General features: G+C 54.8%; 3 protein-coding genes across 3 annotated transcripts; all 3 read right to left on the bottom strand.

Annotated features, from left to right (window-relative positions):
* Positions 1–1,322: 1,322 nt before the first annotated feature.
* On the bottom strand, positions 1,323–8,501 carry nfil3-2 (nuclear factor, interleukin 3 regulated, member 2). Its single transcript, XM_029158629.3, has 2 exons — positions 8,270–8,501; positions 1,323–4,698 (listed from the first exon to the last, which is right to left on the bottom strand). The coding sequence occupies exon 2, from the start codon at positions 4,231–4,233 to the stop codon at positions 2,635–2,637; it is 1,599 nt and encodes a 532-aa protein (XP_029014462.1). The 5' UTR covers positions 4,234–4,698; positions 8,270–8,501; the 3' UTR covers positions 1,323–2,634.
* A 1,571-nt stretch (positions 8,502–10,072) lies between these two features.
* Positions 10,073–11,768, bottom strand: nfil3-6 (nuclear factor, interleukin 3 regulated, member 6). The gene is made up of 2 exons (XM_029158757.3): positions 11,595–11,768; positions 10,073–11,257 (listed from the first exon to the last, which is right to left on the bottom strand). The coding sequence occupies exon 2, from the start codon at positions 11,217–11,219 to the stop codon at positions 10,353–10,355; it is 867 nt and encodes a 288-aa protein (XP_029014590.1). The 5' UTR covers positions 11,220–11,257; positions 11,595–11,768; the 3' UTR covers positions 10,073–10,352.
* Positions 11,769–15,361: 3,593 nt separating this feature from the next.
* On the bottom strand, positions 15,362–19,708 carry LOC121202389 (uncharacterized). Its single transcript, XM_041071903.2, has 4 exons — positions 19,667–19,708; positions 16,940–18,813; positions 16,629–16,693; positions 15,362–16,529 (listed from the first exon to the last, which is right to left on the bottom strand). The coding sequence occupies exons 2-4, from the start codon at positions 18,792–18,794 to the stop codon at positions 16,428–16,430; spliced, it is 2,022 nt and encodes a 673-aa protein (XP_040927837.1). The 5' UTR covers positions 18,795–18,813; positions 19,667–19,708; the 3' UTR covers positions 15,362–16,427.
* Between the last annotated feature and the right edge of the window lie 1,179 nt (positions 19,709–20,887).

Here is a 20,887-nt window from a genome sequence, read left to right as displayed (position 1 = left end):
TATTATTGTATCAACCTGTGTTCAGTCGATCTGCACCTTAAAACATTTACCCTCCGCTTTCTCTCTATGTCTCTATTGAAGTTGGCTGTGCTGACTGGGTCCTCACCTTCATCGACCCACACTCTGAGGCCGCTCGGCCTCAAAGACGCACTTTGTTTGCAGGCTTGGATCAAGTCAGTGCAGTCGTCCCTCTGCCCTTTATGTCATTGTGAACATGACCTCGTTTTGATTTTGAAGAGGGAGGGAGGGAGGACACAGGATTATTTAGGAGGCACCGAGTGTCCTCACATAATCAGCCGCTTGTGCAACAAGCACTTAGCAGATATTAAATAGTTGTAACTGTGGACAAGCAAACTGTAACTAATATATAATAATGCCCAGTTGAGCAGCCTTCTGTTCTCGCTCAGCTGAAGCCGAAGTGTCGCTCGTCTGTTCTGAATGTTTGACACCATCCAGTGTTTGAGTTCCAAGTTCTACCATCCACGTGTGGCCGGTAGTAAAACGGGTCTTACTTACCCAGGAGCTGCAGGTCCCTGAGGTCAGCTGAAGGAAGTAATGATGGTAGCCTGGTGCTGATGCTAAGGAAGGCTGCTACAGGTGGTTACAGTTGGCTGCAGGCCGCTACAGGCGGTTACAGGGTGCTACATGCCGCTACCGACGGCTACAGGATGCTACATGCCGTTAGTCAACTACAGGCGGCGACAGGATGCTACAGGCGGCTACAGACGACTACAGGCTGCTACAGTCGACTGCAGGCGGCTGCAGCGCCTGAAGGCGGCTGCAGGATGCTACAGGCGGCTGCAGGTTGCTACAGGCGGCTGCAGGCCGCTACAGGTGGCTGCAGGCCGCTACAGGCGGCTGCAGGATGCTAGAGGCGGCTGCAGGATGCTACAGGTGGCTGAAGGCTGCTACAGGTGGCTGCAGGATGCTACAGGCGGCTGCAGGATGCTACAGGTGGCTGCAGGCCGCTACAGGCGGCTGCAGGATGCTAGAGGCGGCTGCAGGATGCTACAGGTGGCTGCAGACCGCTACAGGTGGCTGCAGGATGCTACAGGTGGCTGAAGGCTGCTACAGGTGGCTGCAGGATGCTACAGGTGGCTGAAGGCTGCTACAGGTGGCTGCAGGATGCTACAGGTGGCTGAAGGCTGCTACAGGCGGCTGCAGGATGCTGCAGGATGCTACAGGCGGCTGCAGGATGCTACAGGGTGCTACAGGCCGCTACCGGCAGCTACAGGCGGCTATAGGCGGCTACATGCTCATCTGCGCATTTGGACCTTCTTACTCTTTCTTCTGTGCAGACATTGATGAAACCAGTCGGCGAACATGGTCAACATTCTTTTTATTAAATTTTTTCATCTTGCTCCCAACTTCAACAGTGAACATTAGTGTCTTTACATAGAGGTTCATGTCAGAAGAAGCGATGGTGACGACAGACCCGGCCGAACATCTTTCCTTTAGCTATTTCATAAAACCATCAGCAAAAGCACAAACATTACTGATTACTACACACTGAAAAAAGGAGAGTGAACAGGCGCACAAGGCCATTACGTCGTCTCAGTAAAAGGGAGAAAGGACACACGAGAACAATCTAAAACCCATGTCGTACAGGTGTGAGGGAACTTTACATTTATACACAAACATGGGGCAGAGACGCGCGTTGACTCCCAGAAACACGGCAGAGCTCCGTCGTGTTCCGCCTTGGCGCCTCTGCAGCCGCTGGGCCCCGCTGGGCCCGTCCACAGCAGAGGGAAATAAATACCCGGGGCAGTGAGTGGGGACGACAACACAACATGGCTGACGAGCTGAAGAGGAGCGAACTAAGGCTTGGAGCCTGCAGATGGTGATTCTCAGCCAACGTTTAAGGCGGGTTACTTTTAACGAGGCCCCTGCCTCAGGAAACAGCGTGTCCTCCATTCAAACCGCATTAACACAAGATTAATGCTAAAGCTTAACAATCTAGAGGCGTCCTGTTTAGAATGGGTCCTGTCGCAGCAGTAGACAGCGGCTGTACAGTAATTGAGTCACTTTCAAAATCCTCGTTTTCAGATTTGTTGCTAATCTGTATTCAAATTTCTTGTAAAATATAGATTCATAATACATACAAATATTCATATATCACAGTAATATACAAACCAAGTGCTTCAAAAATAAAGGTGATGGCAGTTATTTAGTGACACCATGGAGACGGCGGGGGAGCGTGGGGGGGAGAGGTAGGGTCTGGGGGGAGGCATGGAACTCCATCTGTAGTGTTTGCTGCATCTTTGGTCGAGGGCCATCCCCTGTTACATGCTTTGTTTGTCTACAGTCAGAATGTGTCCGATTTACTGGTAAAGCTCAGAACCCTGTGTTTTACTACATTCTTGTTTGTAAGTGATCAAAATGTGCTTTTGCTGCTGAGTATGGTTGTGGCAGGGGTCGGAGAGTGGACAGTTCCATGCCTCCTCTCATCACAAGCAAAAGTGCTTCTGTGGGTTTGAGAGGGTGCAAGAAATGAAAGTCTGTACAATATCTACAAATATGTACAGCCCTACAAGATGTCCAGCCTCTGGGGCCTCGAGGGTGATGGGAGTAAAAGGCCTGGAGTCGGAGCTCGTAGGGCAAAGGCATGGCGGCGACTCGTTAAGTAAACGTCCCTTAATCTCGTCTTTTGTCTCGACGTGCACCGGCTTCCTGTTCGCCGCCCTCCTCCGGGACGCCCTGTTCGCAGCCTCCGGCCGGGCTATCGCGCTTCATGTTCTGCGGCGGCGTGAGGGACAGGTAGGGGTGCTGGGGCAGGGGGGGGGGCGTGGCAGAGGTCGGGGTAGACGGGGACTCCTGCCCTGAGCAATTGCTGCTACTGCTCCCGGTGCTCACGGCCCGGTGCTTGAGTCTTAGTTTGTGGGGCAACGCGGTGCCCTTGACCTCCCCGTGGGGATCCCGGCCCTGGGAGGAGGACCGGGGGGAAGTGGGCTGCTGGAGGCCAGCAAGATGCTGGCTGTGGTAGCTGCTGGTGTCTGAGCAGGACGAGGAGGGGGACTCCTCGTCGTCCGTGGAGCTGCGGGGATCTCCATCGCTGGAGGACGTGTCCTTGCTGGAGGAGCTGGATGGGCCTTGGAGGTAGGCCTCGGTCCCGGAGCCGCCTTCGTAGGTGAGCACAGGCGGCTCCTCCTCCGGGGCACTGAGGTATGAACAGCGGAGCTGCGGTTTGAGGAGGGGCTCTGCGGCTGAGTACACCTCTGGGGCCTGCTCACGGCTGCCTGAGCGTTCATGTGGGGGGGAGTCCAGCGCCTTCCTCTCCAGCTGTTGTATCACCTCAGACAGAATCTCGGTGGCGCTGCTGTCGCCAGCGTGCTTCCCGGCGTCCTGGGGTCTCATCACGATGTCCACGGGGTAGGAGGCGGAGCTGGAGCCGTAGAGGATGACGCTCCTGTGGGCGGCCGGTGGAGGGGCAGCAGACTCCTGCTGGTGGTGATGGAGGGGCTGCTGCTCCAGCTCCTGAGGATGCTGCTGGATCTGGTGGTGAGTGGGCACAGAGGCCAGACCACGGTGGATGTTGAACATGATTTGGGTGGTGGTGCCGTTGGTAATGTCCATCTCCAGCCGATCGCCTTCCTGTTTGATCTCGAAGGGGATGGGCTCAGGGCTGTCCCTAGAGGAGCCGTCAGACATGTCGGACAGGGAGCCCCGCGGGGAGTACTTCACCAGCTGCCTGCGACCCTCGCTGCGTCCCGACTGCTCGGTTTCTGAGGAGTCCGAGTTCATCATCACCTGAGAACCACTGGAGTACCCGCCGGAGTAGTACTGGGAGGAGGAGGAGGAGGACGAACCGGTTCCTGTGCTGCCTCCACCAATCTGCTGGCTCTTTTCAATGTAGGACGCCGTGCTAATGAGGCCGAAGCGTAACTTCAGCTGGAGCAGCTCCGTCTTGAGCCTCACGTTCTCATCGTTCAGTGCAATCACACGGTTCTCCAGCACCATGTCATTGAGACGCCGCTTCTCCCGCGAGCGCTTGGCCGCCTCGTTGTTCTTACGGCGCTTCTCCCAGTAGGACGCGTCTTTCTTCTCATCCGAAATGAACTCGCGCTTGCGCCTGCAGGTCACGTTGGGTTTGGGTTTAACAGGCCGCCCCATTCGAGCGGGCGTCCCTTGGACAGAAGGAAGAGACTCATCATAACTGCCGAACGTCTCAAGGCAATCTAGGTTGTTTCCTGAGATTTTGTTTAATGTTTTGAGTGCTGACGTCAGATTCTCCATGTTGTGCAGCAGTGGCCAGTTTGAAACGTGTCTGGGTGAATGAGGAAATAATCAGGTCAGAGGTGAAGGGAAGGAGGGGGTGGTGATGAAACGCCTTTCAGTGTTGTCTCTTCAACACCTTGGTCTGTTTATTGCAGGACTCAAGTATCCAAATTATGCAGAAATATAAAGAACAACTTGGGCTGCGCATTAGAGAGCCTCATTTATCCAACTGAAGGTTCAGTCACAGGTTCAGGGGTTTGCGAAGGTCTGATTCAGGTTCAGCACGTAGCGGCGCCGGCAGCGTCCTAGATCTCCACGCAGATGGCAGGATGTGGGTCTGAGCAGATGTGGGTCTGAGCAGATGTGGGTCTGAGCAGATGTGGGTCTGGGCAGATGTGGGTCTGGGCAGATCTGGGTCTGGGCAGATCTGGGTCTGGGTCTACCTCAGGCTGCTGCCGCTCCGCTGACACTGATGACGAAAGGCTGTGGAGATGAAGAGAAGAAGAGGTGTTAATCCTGGTGGATGGCTCCTCCTCATCAGAACGTAACCACATGTAACCATGAACCACTGCCTGGTCCTGGACCTGTCGGACCTTTTGGCCTCACATCTGCAGCGTGTGCTTCACTGTTTCATTTTAAAACACTTGTTGTAACACACCATCACAACAATACTCTCATCGGTTCGTGATGAAAGAATTTCTGTTGGACCCACGACGTTTTACTATTAGTGAGGAGACACCGCTTCGGTCCCACACGCTGACATCACAGCGGCTACGTGGGCTTTGAGGCTCAGGACGCACACCTAACAGAAGCCTTATGAAGGATGAGCCCAACTCCACACACCGTTCAAACGAGGCCAGAGCCTTCACCCACAGAGGAATTAACAACTGCCCCATCAATGCTCAAAGAATGGGCAGATCCGGACAGAAGCAGCAGCCGGTGCAGGTCAGGGTGAAGTGTGAGGCTGTGATAGATGCAGGAGGAGCAGGGTTCTGGTAGAACCCGACGGCGCTGTTCTCGTCTAGTGGTCTGTGGATGTGTGCGACCTCACACGCTGAAAGTGAAGCCACAGCCCAGACATCCAAGCTATCGTGTTCTGTCCTAGTCTGTTTGAACAGCGGTTCCTTCGGAGAGTAACACTGGATGTTTACAGACAGTGCTGCGTTCAGGGACGGTGCAGAATGTAGGTAAAAACAAAGCCAGCACAATAACTGGATGTAGGAAACTTTAAATCCAGTATTGACTCTACAGCTTATTAGCAAACACACGTTAGAAGAGTTCCTGTTTAAATGTTTAGATCTTGAGGAGACTTCCTGTCTGCAGAGAAGCCACCGCTTACACTTTACAGAAGCGTCGACTTGCTTCCTGCTACAGTAATGTCACAGGAGAGGCTCTTCCTGGAAAAATGCTTTGGTCACGTGTGGTTCAGTGTTGCTTCATGATGAACAAATGACTCTTTTATGAAGATCCATTCGTTAAGCAATTTGTTAAAGCAAGTCAGGGTGACTAAAGGATTCCTGAGCACTGGTGTGTGTCCAAGTTACAGGAACACTCGAAGGCATTGTTTGAACAGCAGCAGAAAATGTGAGTTACTCCACATCTGCACCGGCTTTATCACGTGTGTAACCTCGTCATCGGGTTCTACTGGGCCTCGCACCATGAGGTCACTTCAAGCACATCCTCAGTTTGAACTGTGCCGTGCTGGCATTCGCTGTAAATGGAGGCGCTGAGCGTTTCACATGTGGCTTCAGGCACGAGAGCAAAAGAGGAAGACTTCAGCGCGTCCCACTGACCCACAAACTGGGACCGCTGAACAGTCGGACTTCCTCCGCTGTACGACTCGCTGGAATATAGGTCAGCTGAGCGGCGGACGGGGGCCGGTGAGGGGCGAGAGGGCAAAAGACAAAAACAAGAGGCTTCCAGCAGACGGAGGCGAGAGCGAGACAAAGAACAGGAGGGGTCGTGGTGCAGAGGGTGGGAGCGCGGAGCACGGCATCACCCATAGCAACACGGGGAACAGAAAGGGCGACCAATCAGGTGGGACCGTATCTGCCTTCCTCTGAACCGGCGGCCCGGTTCTGAAGCAGACGTCACCCTTCAGCTCGTGTGTCGCTGCTGTGACTCCTCATCACAACGACGGCCCAGTAATTAATAACTGCTGCTTCTTTGAACTCCCACATTGAATGCTCCTGCTCAGACTGGACCTGCAGCTGCTCCTTTCCTGACCTAGATTTCTGCTCCCAATCTATCACGTCCGCTCCACGTGTCGTCGCCAGGTCTCTGTGGCACTTGTGGAATGATAGCACGGTAAAGGAATCCGAGCTGCCACAGGCTAAATGTGGCAGAGCCCATGGAACCCATGGACTGAGTTCAGCCCTGCACATGTTTGTGGAGACCTTCAGGAAATGGGGGGGTCTTCTACTGTTGACTCGCCGGGGAAGAATGTGACGCGTGGCACGTGGTGCAGCATTGTGGGGGTCATGGGTGGGGTCTGCCTGAACTCTCCAGTCGGGAGGATGACTTTATCTGAGGAGTCAGGCCACATGCCAGCGAGTGGTATCCAAGACCGATGCTTCTCCCCCCTGTGTTTATAATAGGGAAATTCTGAGTGACTCAGTGCATGTGCTGCTCCAGTCACATGGCTCCCTTGGCCTACTAAACGCTGTAATGACCCGCTCCAAACCGCAGCACAATAACAAAGCAGAGCCCAGAGCTTTAATGGCCGAGCGTGTGCCAGGAAACCCCGAGAAAGTGGGCCAGGATGGAAAGCACGCCCCCCCCCCCCCGCCCTGCGCGTGTCTCTGCTGGAGCTGGACCGTTTCACCGCCAGAACAAGAACAGCGGAGTGGAGCGTGACGCAACGAGCCTGAAGCGGTCGCAGCGTATGTGGGGCGCTCTGCGTCTGGCTGCTCCTTTGTTATGGCGCGGGCGGCTTTATTGCGGTGGGTGTGATGCTGCCTGATGTGACCTACATTCACTGCCTGCACACAGACCCACTGTGCACAAGCGGAGCGTTTCCACAGATTGCATAATCTGCCCGTTCTTTAAGATGACTTCATTATTTATTTCGGTATTCAGCGTTTGACACATGCTGTACCACGTCCACGTCCACACCTGAACAAAACCTGCCGCCTCACACACACGGAGCTCGCAGGTGCGGAGTTCACGCCTCCGCTGGAGGGGCAGCGAACGAGGAGGAGGCGCGAGCCCACGTGCAGAGTGCGGACACGGAGCCGGTTCTGTTGTGTGCGTCCACTCAGCTTTTCTCTAAAAGCCTCATTTATTGCTTGATCCGCTCACGCAGCAACACGTTGAAACCGTTCGCCGCTGCCTCCTTTGTTGCGCTTCTTTAATCGGCTGAGCTCAACCTGACAACACACTCACTCACTGACTCACATTTATTCCAGATGTTCTGATCCACACCCCACCTCTTCAGTTCCGACCCGGTCCACGTACATCCGACGCGGGGTGCGCTCCGGTCCGTATTGTTGTTCTTTAGACCGCCGCGCACTAAAGGGTTAACGCTGCACAGCCGCGTTAACCTTTACAAAGAGCTGCTACACGTGACTCAGAGAAGCGTGTCCTCCGAGCCTGCGTGGGATTGTTCCACTAACCCCGAACGAGTCCAGCTCCCAGAACCCGATACCGAACAGCTGCTCTCTTATATGGAACGGCACAACAACACTAATAATAATAATAATAATAATAATAATAATAATAATAATAATAATAATAATAACAGTAGACTCACGTGTCCTATGGAGGCAGCTGTTACTAAACTGGCACCATAACTTCGTGTGTGTGTGTGTGTGTGTGTGTGTGTGTGTGTGTGTGTGTGTGTGTGTGTTGATCCAGCCTCGCTCCTTGTGGCGACGCTCCAAACTATCCGCACTTTCCACAGCACCTCTTTTTCCTGGAGGAACCTCTGGTCACCCCCCACCCCCCACAGCGCACAAGCACCACAACGAACACACCTGGACCCAAAAGGCAGAATTCCGGGAGCGCGTGGCAAGAATGAAACGCTGCAGACATTATGACAGTGAAGCGAACTCACCCGCTGCGGTCCAGAGACGCGGGCTCCACGAACGATGCTCAGCGCTCAGCAGGTAAAAACAAGTGTGAGCGCGGTGCGTCTTGTTTTCAGTGTCATCTCTCTCTCTCTCTCTCTCTCGCGCGCGCGCTCGCTTTCTCTCGCTCTGTTTCCTCCTCGCTCTCAGTCTAAATGTATGTTAGTAGGTCAGTTGTTGCATAACATGACGCTTTGGGTGCCTAGTCACGTTTTTTGTTTCTCTCTCTCTCTCCTCTGCCCCTCCCTCTGCTCGCCTTCAAATCCTGTTGCGGGAGAGGAGGTGCAGGGGGAGGAGGGTGAGGAGGGGGAGGGACTAGGCTCCGAGCCAGACCCAGTCAGATGAAGGCCCGTGTTACTACAGAGAGACGGAGCCGGGTCCCAGTTCTGTCTGCTCCCACTGCCTATTCAGCACTGGATGCCTCCATCCTTCATCGCTGCTATTTAAATGATTCTACTGCCCCAGTAGAACCAGTGTAAACACACAGTGGTTCTGCTGGGCGCAGCACCGTGCCTCATCACCTCTGCCCCAGACTCTGGACTCGTTCAACAAGATGTCTTGTGTTGTCCCCAGGCGGTTCTGGCACTGGGTGCATGAAGATGAGTGAGTGGTTCAGGGTGAACGTGCTCCAACAGAGCTGCTGAAGCAGAACCTGCTCCTGCGTCTTTGTGCTTAATCTCGTTGAACCAGCTCCTCTTGGCAGAATGCGACGACATTGCGCAACCAAGATGTTGATTTGTGTTCCCCGTGAGCTGGAGCGTGGGTCTGTGGTGCTGGCAGGTCCAGCACGAGTGAGACCGGGCCGGTGGTGAACTAAACGCTGGTTCTGGTGTGAGTGGAAGCTCTGTGGAGCCCTTGGTTTTACCACAGCTCACTCAGAACCGGTGCCACTGTACATGGGTCACAAGGATCCTCAGCTTCTGCCTGAGCCTTAGCTGTGACTCTGGACCCCCCCCCAAACGTGCATCCCATTCCTCTGCACCTCTTTGTTTCCTCCCGCAGAGCGAACCTGGATCCCCTCCCCCGTAAAGCACACATTCATGCAGATGCATCTCGTTGCTCCCCATCCTTATCCTTACCCCACCCTGCACATCGTTCCCCACCTTAGCTACGTCTGCAAGCATTGCCATGGCAACTGTCGCAATGCCTGCCTAGCAACAGGCTTTATTCTTTGATGGGGAAAATGGGGAGGGGGGGGGGGGCAGATTTGGGGAAGAGGGGTTGTGGGGGTTGCGGTTGTCTCTTGGGTGCATGGATGTAACGGCAGCATGTTGCAGAAGCTTCATCCAGTCAGACTCCCATCAACTGGTGCTTCGGCCCAGTCTTAATGTTAAAGACCATGTTTATCAGGCCCATAATCAAGCAGGTGAGACCCCCCCCCGCCCCCGGGGTGATTCAGAAGCTGTGATTGTTAAAACACACCTGGAATAATTAACAACATGTCATTGCATCACATATTTCTTTATTTCCATAACTTGACGCACAGCCGCTGAATTTGACATCACTCGTCTCCATGCCAACTAGCGGAGAGCCTGCAGGGCTCGTGTCCAAGTCCACTGGAGGCAGCGCTGTCTATGCTGCCCCCTGCCGTCCGCAGCGCAGCATCACCTGCAGGACCTCCGTCCGGAGGATCCACGGGGCTCCCCACTGAATGTGGCTAATAAGTGGATCAGTCTAATAACTGACGATACTCCGTCCTGGTACATCAGGCTTTGGCTCAATGTCTTGGCGCTCACAAGCACTTTATTTCTGCTTGAAGTTCATTGAAGAGTCAATGAGTTTCCGAAACATTTTCTTTGACACTATTTTATTATGAAACACAAACAGCTGACATTATATACTCGGGTACAGAGAACATCTGGACCGGACCTGTGCACATTCGTCCTGACGTCACTGGGTTTCACACACATTAAGCGGTTCTGGCAGCTGTGCTCGGGTCCCTGCCAGAACCACTCAGGAGTGAGGCCCAGTTCAACTAAGTAATGATGACATGTAAGCGCTTCCACTTTGTGCTGACGCACACGACACCCAGCAGAACTGGAGGCCCCGCCCCTCCAGCGGCGCTGGTCCTCATTTGGCTTTGGCCATGAGCTGCTCTGTGAAAAGCTTCTTGAGCTGCGCCACCTCCTCGCTCAGAGAGTGCAGCTGGGACTTGAGGTAAGTGTCCTGTGGGGGGGTGCTGCGGGCCCCCCCCTCCCCCTCCCCCTCCCCCTCCCCCTGCTGCCTCCAGGGCCCTGCTCCTGCCTCAGCGGAGCTCAGCGCTCTGGAGGCGCCCCCCCCGTCCCCGCCGCCAGGCGACTTGAATCGCAGCTTGTGAGGAAGGTTCTTCATGGCCTCCGCCTGGTCCGGCGGGTGGTGCGGGTCGTAGCCCAGCTCCTCCGGCCTGTGAGGGGAGAACCTGCCCGGGTCGCTCAGGCGGTCTTCAAAGAACACAGGGCTGCCCACGCTGGAGCCCCCTGGGGTGGAGAAGCCGGAGTCCTCGGATGCGGGGCCCCTGTCGTCCCTGTGGAGGTGACATGGAGGAGCGGAGGTGAGGGGCAGGATGGGGGCATTGGACGGGTCCTGGACCAGCCCGAAGCGGAACCTCAGAGCCAGCAGCTCAGCCCTGAGCCGAGCGTTCTCCTCCAGCAGAGCCAGAACCCGGCCCTCCAGCACCATGTCGTTGACGCGCCGCTTCTCCCGCGAGCGCTTGGCCGCCTCGTTGTTCTTCCTCCTCTTGTCCCAGTAGCCCTCGTCCTTCTTGTCGTGGGGGGTGAACTCGCGCTTCCGGCGCCCGGCGGACGTGGGGCTGTCCTTGCGCTTGATGGGCGAGCTGCGGCCCAGCAGGGAGCGGGCCACGAGGCTGCTGGAGGTCCGGATGGACGCGGCCTCGTCCGCCAGCATCTCTCCTTCTGCAGGAGAATCCAGCGCTTCCTGCTGGGACCCGTCCTCGAACATCGCTGGCTGCTTCGGGTCGGACGGAGCTGCAGTGCCACCTGGTGGTAGACGGGACGGGACGAGAGCAGAACCGGATCAGTAGTTACGCAAGAGCCATTACAACACAACATTACATAAGCCGTCAAAAGTGACAATGAAAGCAGAGCCGTGCGCCGTAACCGAGCTGCCAACAGACGGTGTCGGTTCGTTTGTGACCTGGTTTCGATTCGAGCTCTGACCCACATGTCTGTGAGCGAGACGAGGCGTTGTGGGTCCGGACCTGACGCGAACGGCGCATGTGACGCCTTAAAGCCCAGGATTGGGTCCAGCTACGCACATTAAACGTGTCTGTTCTACGCGAGATGTTCCGTCCCACTAAAGTTTGCTGCCGGTTACCTGGGTTCGGTCCGTTTTCTCTGCGTGGGTCCGGTTCGCCGCCGCGCTGCTGCTCTGCTCCAGTTGGAGAGACGCAGCTCCTATTTGTAACGATGAGTTCAGCTCAGGACGGTTCCTATCCTCACTTGAACCAGCGGACCGTGCGGCTGCGTGTTCGTGGGCCCGCCCCTCCCCCGAGCCTTCACATAACACGCATCATCACCAGCATCATCATCAGGAGGGGGGGGGGGGGGGCGCTTACCGACAGTTGGGTAACGTTGCGCATGAGGAGACGGTCAGTGAGTCACACGTCCTGCTTTGCTTCACATACAAACTGAGCTCTGCTGTTTGGCAGCAGTAACGGAGCTTTTAATGAGTGACCGAAACAAAAAGCTGTTTTCGAAGCGTGATCATGTGACTTCATGTCAGCGTTGAACAGCACTCATTTGCTTCAGGAACATTTCCTGCTGCTTTTGAAGCTCTGACGTCCTGAAATGTCTGCTGCAGTTTCATGAGCGTTGATTGATAACACAGCGACACGGAGGTCGACCTCTGACCCCAAACACGTCACCTCACTGAGACCTGAATCTCCTGTTATTTCCTCAGCTTGTGCAATGTTTAATTCTGTCTCCACTGAACAGTTTGTGAGCTGATGATGATGAGTGGAACCAGTGTGAGTCTGTACGTTCATACCCTTCAATGGAGCTTCTGTAAATGGACCTGACCCTGTCTGAGGAAATGAAACACAGCCAAAGCTCTTCTCTGAAGTTACAGATGTGTAAATGCAGGAGGCGATGACACAGATCGGACCAGGATTACGTCACAGCAGCTCAATGCCTGAGCAGCCTGTTTGTCTGCATCATTAATGGGACGTGTAAGGACGGGACCTCTAACCCTTCACAGCATCGCACATCCACCACTGTTACGCTGACTAAACACCTTGTATGAATTGTCAGACGCGCATCAACATGTGTCAACATGTGTCAACACGTGTCAACATGTGTCCAGTGGCAGCTAAAATATGTGCTTTTCTGTCTAACCTGCTGCACAGCTTCAAATGACGTCTGTGCTGTAGGACTCACTTCAACCTGGTCATGGTGAACAGCTACAGCACAAGGACAAGCAGGTGGAGCAGAGCTAAACTGATGCGGCTTCTGAACATCCGAGTCTAAACGTTTTGAATGTGTTTTCAATGCGTCGGTGTTGATTGCACGAGAACCACTGCATGTGAGCAGGTGGAAGCTTGTCCAGGCAGTGAAGGGCAGCAGCTGCACAGAAATCAGAAGGCGGTGAAGAAGAGAAGGCCTGCAGAACTCTGAAGGTGAGGACAGGACGGGGGGAGTCCAGAGGTGAGGACATGCCTGCAGGAGTCCAGAGGTGAGGACAGGGCGGGGGAGTCCAGAGATGAGGACAGGACGGGGGGAGTCCAGAGGTGAGGACAGGCCTGCAGGAGTCCAGAGGTGAGGACAGGCGGGGGGAGTCCAGAGGTGAGGACAGGCTGGGGGAGTCCAGAGGTGAGGACATGCCTGCAGGAGTCCAGAGGTGAGGACAGGGCGGGGGAGTCCAGAGGTGAGGACAGGACGGGGGGAGTCCAGAGGTGAGGACAGGCCTGCAGGAGTCCAGAGGTGAGGACAGGCGGGGGGAGTCCAGAGGTGAGGACAGGCTGGGGGAGTCCAGAGGTGAGGACAGGGCGGGGGAGTCCAGAGGTGAGGACAGGGCGGGGGAGTCCAGAGGTGAGGACAGGCTGGGGGAGTCCAGAGGTGAGGACAGGGCGGGGGGAGTCCGGAGGTGAGGACAGGACGGGGGGAGTCCAGAGGTGAGGACAGGGCGGGGGGAGTCCGGAGGTGAGGACAGGCCTGCAGGAGTCCAGAGGTGAGGACAGGCTGGGGGAGTCCAGAGGTGAGGACAGGACGGGGGGAGTCCAGAGGTGAGGACAGGACGGGGGGAGTCCAGAGGTGAGGACAGGCCTGCAGGAGTCCAGAGGTGAAGACAGGGCGGGGGGAGTCCAGAGGTGAGGACAGGCTGGGGGAGTCCAGAGGTGAGGACATGCCTGCAGGAGTCCAGAGGTGAGGACAGGGCGGGGGGAGTCCGGAGGTGAGGACAGAACTGGGGGAGTCCGGAGGTGAGGACAGGCCTGCAGGAGTCCAGAGGTGAGGACAGGCGGGGGGAGTCCAGAGGTGAGGACAGGCGGGGGGAGTCCAGAGGTGAGGACAGGCCTGCAGGAGTCCAGAGGTGAGGACAGGCGGGGGGAGTCCAGAGGTGAGGACAGGGCGGGGGGAGTCCAGAGGTGAGGACAGGCGGGGGGAGTCCAGAGGTGAGGACAGGCCTGCAGGAGTCCAGAGGTGAGGACAGGCGGGGGGAGTCCAGAGGTGAGGACAGGGCGGGGGGAGTCCAGAGGTGAGGACAGGGCGGGGGGAGTCCGGAGGTGAGGACAGGCCTGCAGGAGTCCAGAGGTGAGGACAGGCGGGGGGAGTCCAGAGGTGAGGACAGGGCGGGGGGAGTCCGGAGGTGAGGACAGGCGGGGGGAGTCCAGAGGTGAGGACAGGCGGGGGGAGTCCAGAAGTGAGGACAGGCGGGGGGAGTCCAGAGGTGAGGACAGGCGGGGGGAGTCCAGAAGTGTCAGGGTTCAGGGTCTGCTGTGTTGGGGGCATTTTTTTTAGCAGGAAGCGCTAAGTGAGAGAACGGAGCTCAGGCTGTGAACCACTGCTCCCCTCAGACATGGATGCTGTAATGGCTCATCTGAAGCACACACACACTCTGCTCCAGGCTCGTACACAGAGCTGCGTCGCAGCAGCTATAAATAGGCCATGACTCAGTGCTTCGACTTAGGGGCTGTTTCATAACAAGCGGCTGTGAGGTGTGGACGGCTTGTTGCTGCTCTCCACCAGCCAGGTGAAGCCCCCACCGGCCTTCGAGGAACCCAGACCAGCTGTGAGACACCAGCCACAGCCCTCATCAGCTGCTGTTCCTGGCCCTGAATGCGTCACTGTCTCCAGAGCAACCATCTGAGGATCCTGAGCTCAGGTTGTGTGGAGGTCTGTGACTAACTGACACCAGGGTAGCTGCATCGCGAGGCCTCCATGTTTGTGACCCAGACCCACACTTGATGTCCCAGCAGCTCAGGATGAAGAACATGTTCTACCCCAGAGATGAGCGAGGGAAGGTTCTGATGCTAATCATTTGGAGCATGTAGCTGCTAACGCAGATTCACATCTGGGCCACGATGCAGCTTAGGATTCCTACAGATTCGTTGGCCTCCAACCCAAGCTGAGGGTTCTGATCTGAAGAAGTGATTCCATGTTGACAGAGGGAGCGCGCAGACGTGGATGTTATGTAAAGCCTGATGTGCAGTTGCGTAAGGCGTTCCAGATATAGATGGCCCACTTTCAGCCCGTTCAGTGGCACAGTGTCCTCAGGCAGCCTTCACTGTTTGGTTCTGCTGAACTTCAGCCATCGCGGCGGTTCTGTTGGTCCAGCTGTGACGCCGCTTTAAACCTTCCTAAGCAGATGTGGCCAGATGTTTCTGGTGCAACGCTACGCTGTGATGACACCAGGATGTAAACAGCAGGAACAACGTTCCCCTTGGGTTCTAAGGTCACTCTGACCCAATGAATATTGTTCCACAGACTCTGGTACTTTCCTCCGGATCGGGCAGCGCCATGTCAGGTGTTGAGGAGGACAGTTTGGGTTGTGTGATTGTAAATGGAGCTGATGGACCTGCCTCTGCTGCAGCGCTGGCTGTGGGGGCGCTGCATTTTTATGTAACTGCACCTTAATCCCAAGGGAGGAAGGACTCAGTGGTTCCAGCTTAACCCGAAGTGAACCACTGATGCTCAAAGACCAGAACCCAAACACCAAAGCTCAGTGAAGGACTCAAGTCAGAGTGATGTCACGGTGTCGCTTGTCTGTTGATGTTAGTGTTACCAAATAAAGCCAAGGCCACGAGACAAACGCGACTTTTGACTTTTAATTGTGCTGTGGAGTGAACAGTGGCTCCACTCAGTCGACTGCTTCTGTTCCCATCAGTGAGCAAAGCGTAACAGTCGGAGGATCTGGACAGATCCGACAGATGAGCAGAACGTCCCACTGCTGAAGAACCTGCGACTGAGCCTGTGATCCCTGAGTCTGGACCTCCTTCAAGGTTCCTCAGCCTAAATCACATTTCAGCTGACTTGATAGAATAACGCTGGTGCCGCATGTGTTCCGTTGGACCTCAAGCAGCACCGGGCCATGTTCCTGCCTGCTCGTCTTATGGCCTCGGGCGGATCTGCGTCTGTTCTGCTGGAAGTCCATGAGCGCCCACACGCTGGAGTTCAGTGACGCATGTGTTCCTCTTTGTGTACGGGCCGACGCTTTCTGTGGATTACTGTACGTTACGTAACTCGCACCATTCGTTCCCTGAGTCGTGTAATGTCTAAGACTATGACGACTGTGAAGCAGCCTGAGGTGTTTTATCAAATGAAACCGTCTTCTGAGTTTTGTTTCCCTTCAGTTAGTCTCAGCTCCAGCTGTGACCCGGTGCTGCCCCCTACTGGTCATTAAGTCACCGACACGACAGAAACTCACCTAGAAGAGGAACTACCTAAACGAGGGCACAGTAGAAGAACTGATGCATCGTTTGACGCGAGGAGCTCGATTTAAACACGCAGATGTAATGGATTGTGTGAAGCAGTGGCTTCTGGTGACTGATGTGTTAGCGTGTAGCCGTCTGTGGCCGAGTGTCAGATGGTGCTAGGACGGGAAGCTGCTGCTGCTGCTGCTTACAAAGCTAACTCCTGTTAAACATTGATGTTTATTTACGTGCTCAGTACAGCTAGTGGTTAAACATGTAAAGCTGACGCCAGTGGCAGGCGGTCACTCGTCGTCCTGCGGCCTCCGCTCGTTGATCGGGTCCGACTCCCGGCGCTGCCACAGACGAGCTTTGGGACCTCCGGCTCTGTGAGCGCTGGGCTCGTGCTGTGGGATGACACACACACACTGTGTTGGTCCACAAGCAGCCATCGTACGCCTTAGGACATGTAAGCAGCCTGTTAGAGGAAATGGAGCTGACGTCACCTGTGTCTGTTTAGGGGGAGGCGGCCAAACACGCTCCAGTTTCCCTGTGGCCTGTTGTCCGACACCTGAGAGACGAGAGAAAGGCCTGAGTTAAAGCAGCGTTCCCTGGAGAGGCTCTGAGGCCCAGACTTTATCAGATGGATTAACATCTGCTTCAAGGAATAATAATTCCTTGCTTGTTTACTACACATAAAGATAAGTAGAACCAGAGTAAAGATGATCATTGAAGGTTCTGTGTTGTGTTTATTGTTCACCTACAGCTACATCAGGTCTTGCTCGGTGTCAGTGAGGCTCGTCCTGTGCAGACCCACCTGGCTGTCGCGTCTCTGTGACCTCTGACCTTTCTTCTTCCTGAGCCTGGTCTCCATACAGAGCGCTCCTCTGTCTGCGCAGCTCCTCCTCTCGCTCCCTGGCCTCCCGGATGTCCTTCTCCACCTCTGGCTGCAGAGCCAGCGCTGGACGCAGCTTGAAGAAGGGGTTTTGTTTGAGAATGGGAGATTGGGGTGTGGCTTCGCTCCTTGTCTCCCCAGCTGTTGTCGAGGCTTCGGGGCTCAATGAGTCCACACATCTGTACAGAGGCAGGTGTTTGTCTTTGGGGGGGTACGGGCATAAACGTGTTGTCGGACTCTTGGATCTTATGTTTTCAGGGCTTCCTGCTCGCTCGGAGGTGCCTGGCTTGTACAGCCTGAGGGACTGGGCTCTGGTAACGGGGCAGCTCTTCAGAGAAAACATCTCCAGGCTCCGTGTTCGCTCCAGCACTGAGGGATAGACGTGACCCTTGGTGGTTGAGGGGGGAGACCTCCTGTGCCTGGCTGGACCTTCTGCCTGAACCTGCTGGAACGCCTCGAACAGGAGTCTGGTCTCCTTCAGGTGCCGGGCCTCTCCTTTGCTGTACCCTCCGGGGATCTTACCCTGGTTGACCAGAACCACTTCTCTCTGAGGCTCTACACTAATCTCCTTCTGCATCTTCTGCTCTGAGAACTGCCAGGTGCTGTGCTGGCTTTGAAACGGCTCCAGTGAGATGCTGGTGTGAAAGGGGATCTCCAGCACGTCTATGTTGACTGGCAGACTGAAGGCCCCAGCCGCTGTGTGCAGGCTTAGCTTCCCGTGGGCTGCCTCCTCGGACGTTCTCCACCGGGCCGGTGGAGCACAGAGCCAGGCTCCACCTGGATCCCGGCTTCCCGTCCTCGGCTGCGTTGGCCGCTGCTGCTCCATCATCCGGTCGGCGCTCCGTGGGGGGGGTTCCTGCTGGGCTCCGAGCGCCGCCTGCTGGAAGCTCAGCGTGCTGCCGTCCTGCCGCTGCTGCACCAGCTGCAGGCGCTGGAGCAGGTGCTCTCCTTGCTGGATGTCAGTAGCTATTTTCCAGGTTCCGTCTCTGCGCTGGCTCCTCACCTCGTCTGCGTTTGGCTGCGTTTCAATGCTGCCGCTCTCTCTCCTCAGCCAGTCGTCCTTAGTAAGTTTGTAGTTCAGCGATTGTGCGTCAACGACTTCTTTGTCATCATGGGTCATGTGCTCGGCGGCTCTGCCCGTTTGGCTGCATGCGTGGAGTTCTGATGAGTCTTCATCATTCACTTCATCACAGTCTGGATTTGGGTCGAAGACAGTGTCTTCAGGCTCATGGGCCCTTGTGGTTCTGGTTTGTGGCTGTGAGGCAGAGTCTTCTGCTTCCTCGTTTGGTTCCACAGCTCTTTTGTTCGGATCGCTGCATGTTTCCATCAGTCCGTCAGCGGCCTCCACGGACCTTGTTGTGTCCTGATCGGTTGCTGATTGAACCTGATCGTAGCACGTGTTCTTGGACGGACGTTCAACGTCCCCAGACTCCTTGGAAGTGTGGCCTGTGTTTACTTCATCCTCCCGTGTTGCCGTTACCTGCTTCTCCCCACGGTGCCAGTCTAAGCTGCTGGGATTAGCCTCAGCTTCTGTGGCGTCAGCTGCCTTATTTGAATGGGTCACACTGGAATTATTGGTGCTGGGCTCTGTGCTGCCCTCTGTCGGCGGCAGAGGATGAGGACGTGGGATGGCGTCGTGGCTGCTGATCTTTGTCTGGGGATCTTCACCAGAGGTTGTGGACTGGATCTGTGTGTGAGCTGTGACAGGGCTGGAGTCTAGCTTCATCCACAGGCCGCTGTCGTCTGGGGGGCTGCCTCCGGCTTCGCTTCTTTCCATTGTGAAGCCTTGAGTCACTCTGCAAGTCAGTTACGGCTTTATAACCATGTTCACGTGTAATTTAAATGACAGTCACCTAAAGATACTCAGCTCTGGGTCAAGCCTGCGGTAGAGACGAGGCCCAACGGAGCCAATGATCTGGGTTTAGGTGTAACAGACCCTCCTTCTATTCTCAGCTTCTTACATGTGTGAGTGTGATTCAAGCGTCTGATGGACCTGTGTGTGATCCCTGTGGAGACCAAACACAAACAGCTGACTTTCTGACTTGAACGATAATCTGACTCGTCTTGAGCAGCTCTGTTGTTTCAGTGACCTTTGACCTCTGTTGTGACCTGCAGTATTTTGTGTTATGTGTTTCACACATGAAGCTAGCGTCCTTAATAATGACAAGTTAACAGAAACTTTAATCTGGTTCCATAAGCTGTAGGTTTAAATGGGTTGGACACCTGCAGGCTGCAGCTTAATGATCCAGGATTATCATCATCATCATCATCATCATCATTGTCGTCATTATGGGCTGTGTAGAAAACTAATGCAACAGGACACAATAATGCTCCTTAATGAGCTTAAGCTGTTTATTCCAGCCCCACTGAAACAAAGAGGGTTTGTGTTTCATGGTTTCAAGACTGGTGTTAATATGTGAAACTGGCTTTGACCAGTTTTGTGGCCAACGTGTGTGTACTCACATGGTTAAACGTTTTTACAAGCCCTGAACATTACAGTCATCGTTAAATTAGGTGCTTTTACAGAAGTTGAGTCGTTTAGAGTAAGAAACACTTCTGTCAGTAGTTTAGACATAGAGTTCATAAGACCCAAGATCACAGATACTATATTAAACTAAAACAAACTAGTAGAGAGATAAAGACACTCACCTGATGCAGCCGTGCAGCACTCGATGGAATATGATCCAGCTGATGGACTTATCAGCCCGTCTGTCCCCTGGGTCATGTGAACAAATCCTCAGTAGCCGGTGAGAGGACAACATGCCTTCACTGACACAACTCAGCAACATGATGTGTGAACATCTGGATGACTATTTTATTTATACTTTACAAAGTATAAAACTGACAGAATGAGGACAGGTAAAAGTCTGTTTTAAGGCTGAGACGCAAAAAGAAACAAACACCAGCACTGGATGGATAGAAATCCTCTGCATGTGGCTGCTGTTAAACAAGGCCAGGAAGCGTTTCCTGTAGATGCTGCTGAGCAGAGTCCATGCGAGGCTCCTCTGGGCGCCTGGGCCCCTGCAGTTCTCCCGTGTCTCCACCAGAGGGGGTGAGTGGCTCATACCACAGAGGAGCCCGTGGACTCCTACATGATGCAGCAGCGCGACAGCCAATGGCTGCAGGTGGTCTCTGGGGCCCCTCATCACCCCCTGTACCTGGACTGGACTGGCCCCTGGTCCAGTTACGTTCCGGACTCTGGCCTCTGGTCTGACACCTCCCCAGGATGTGACTCCTTCCTCATTCCCCTTTCCTCTGTGACTCCATTGTGTGAAGACGGAGGACGTTACAGATGTCAGCCTGACCTGTACAGTCACTAGGAGGTTCACACAGCTCAGCCAACGCAGCTGACACAGAGCAGATGTTTTTACCTTACAGCCAGCATCAAATATTAACCACAAATAACAGCGTGACCTAAATATCGCGTTGTTCTGAGGTCGTTCCCCGTCGTTAAGTCGTAGCTGGAGGGCTGAGCTTGGACAGATGTGTGATTCTGTCTCATCCCTGCTCCTCCGTTTTCTCAGAAGCTGGAGGCTGAGGTTCCTCCCAGCAGCCACGGCTACGCTGATGTACAAACCCTCATCTCCGGGTCCTCAACTTCTCTGATCACCGTGAACCACAATGTGCATTTTATTCAAATGTATGTTCATACAGTAAGCCCTTCAGCTCGATTGATTAGTTCACACTGTTTATTGTGATGAGGGGGCTGTACGGCTACTGCTGCTGAACAGATCCATTAATCACAGACTCTGGATTTGGCTTCTGGATGGACTAATGTTAGTGTTACCGGTACCAGACCTAGGGGAATCTGGAGCGGCCACAAGTGATACACAGGCTGGAAAACACTGTGGATCAAATGAGAGGAGACAG

This window comes from Betta splendens, chromosome 8 (genome assembly GCF_900634795.4).
Source record: "Betta splendens chromosome 8, fBetSpl5.4, whole genome shotgun sequence".
Taxonomy (NCBI): Eukaryota; Metazoa; Chordata; class Actinopteri; order Anabantiformes; family Osphronemidae; genus Betta; species Betta splendens.
This window is presented reverse-complemented; position numbering and strand designations above follow the sequence as displayed.

What these genes read in the sequence shown, in the direction of transcription:
- nfil3-2 (XM_029158629.3), bottom strand. Translation starts at nt 4,233, where the DNA reads ATGGAGAATCTGACGTCAGCACTCAAAACATTAAACAAAATCTCAGGA.
- nfil3-6 (XM_029158757.3), bottom strand. Translation starts at nt 11,219, where the DNA reads ATGTTCGAGGACGGGTCCCAGCAGGAAGCGCTGGATTCTCCTGCAGAA.
- LOC121202389 (XM_041071903.2), bottom strand. Translation starts at nt 18,794, where the DNA reads ATGGAAAGAAGCGAAGCCGGAGGCAGCCCCCCAGACGACAGCGGCCTG. An exon ending in CACAGAGACGCGACAGCCAG is followed by an intron (nt 16,694 to 16,939) that starts GTGGGTCTGCAC and finishes CTCGTCTCTCAG; the next exon opens with GTGTCGGACAACAGGCCACA. An exon ending in CTCCCCCTAAACAGACACAG is followed by an intron (nt 16,530 to 16,628) that starts GTGACGTCAGCT and finishes GTCATCCCACAG; the next exon opens with CACGAGCCCAGCGCTCACAG.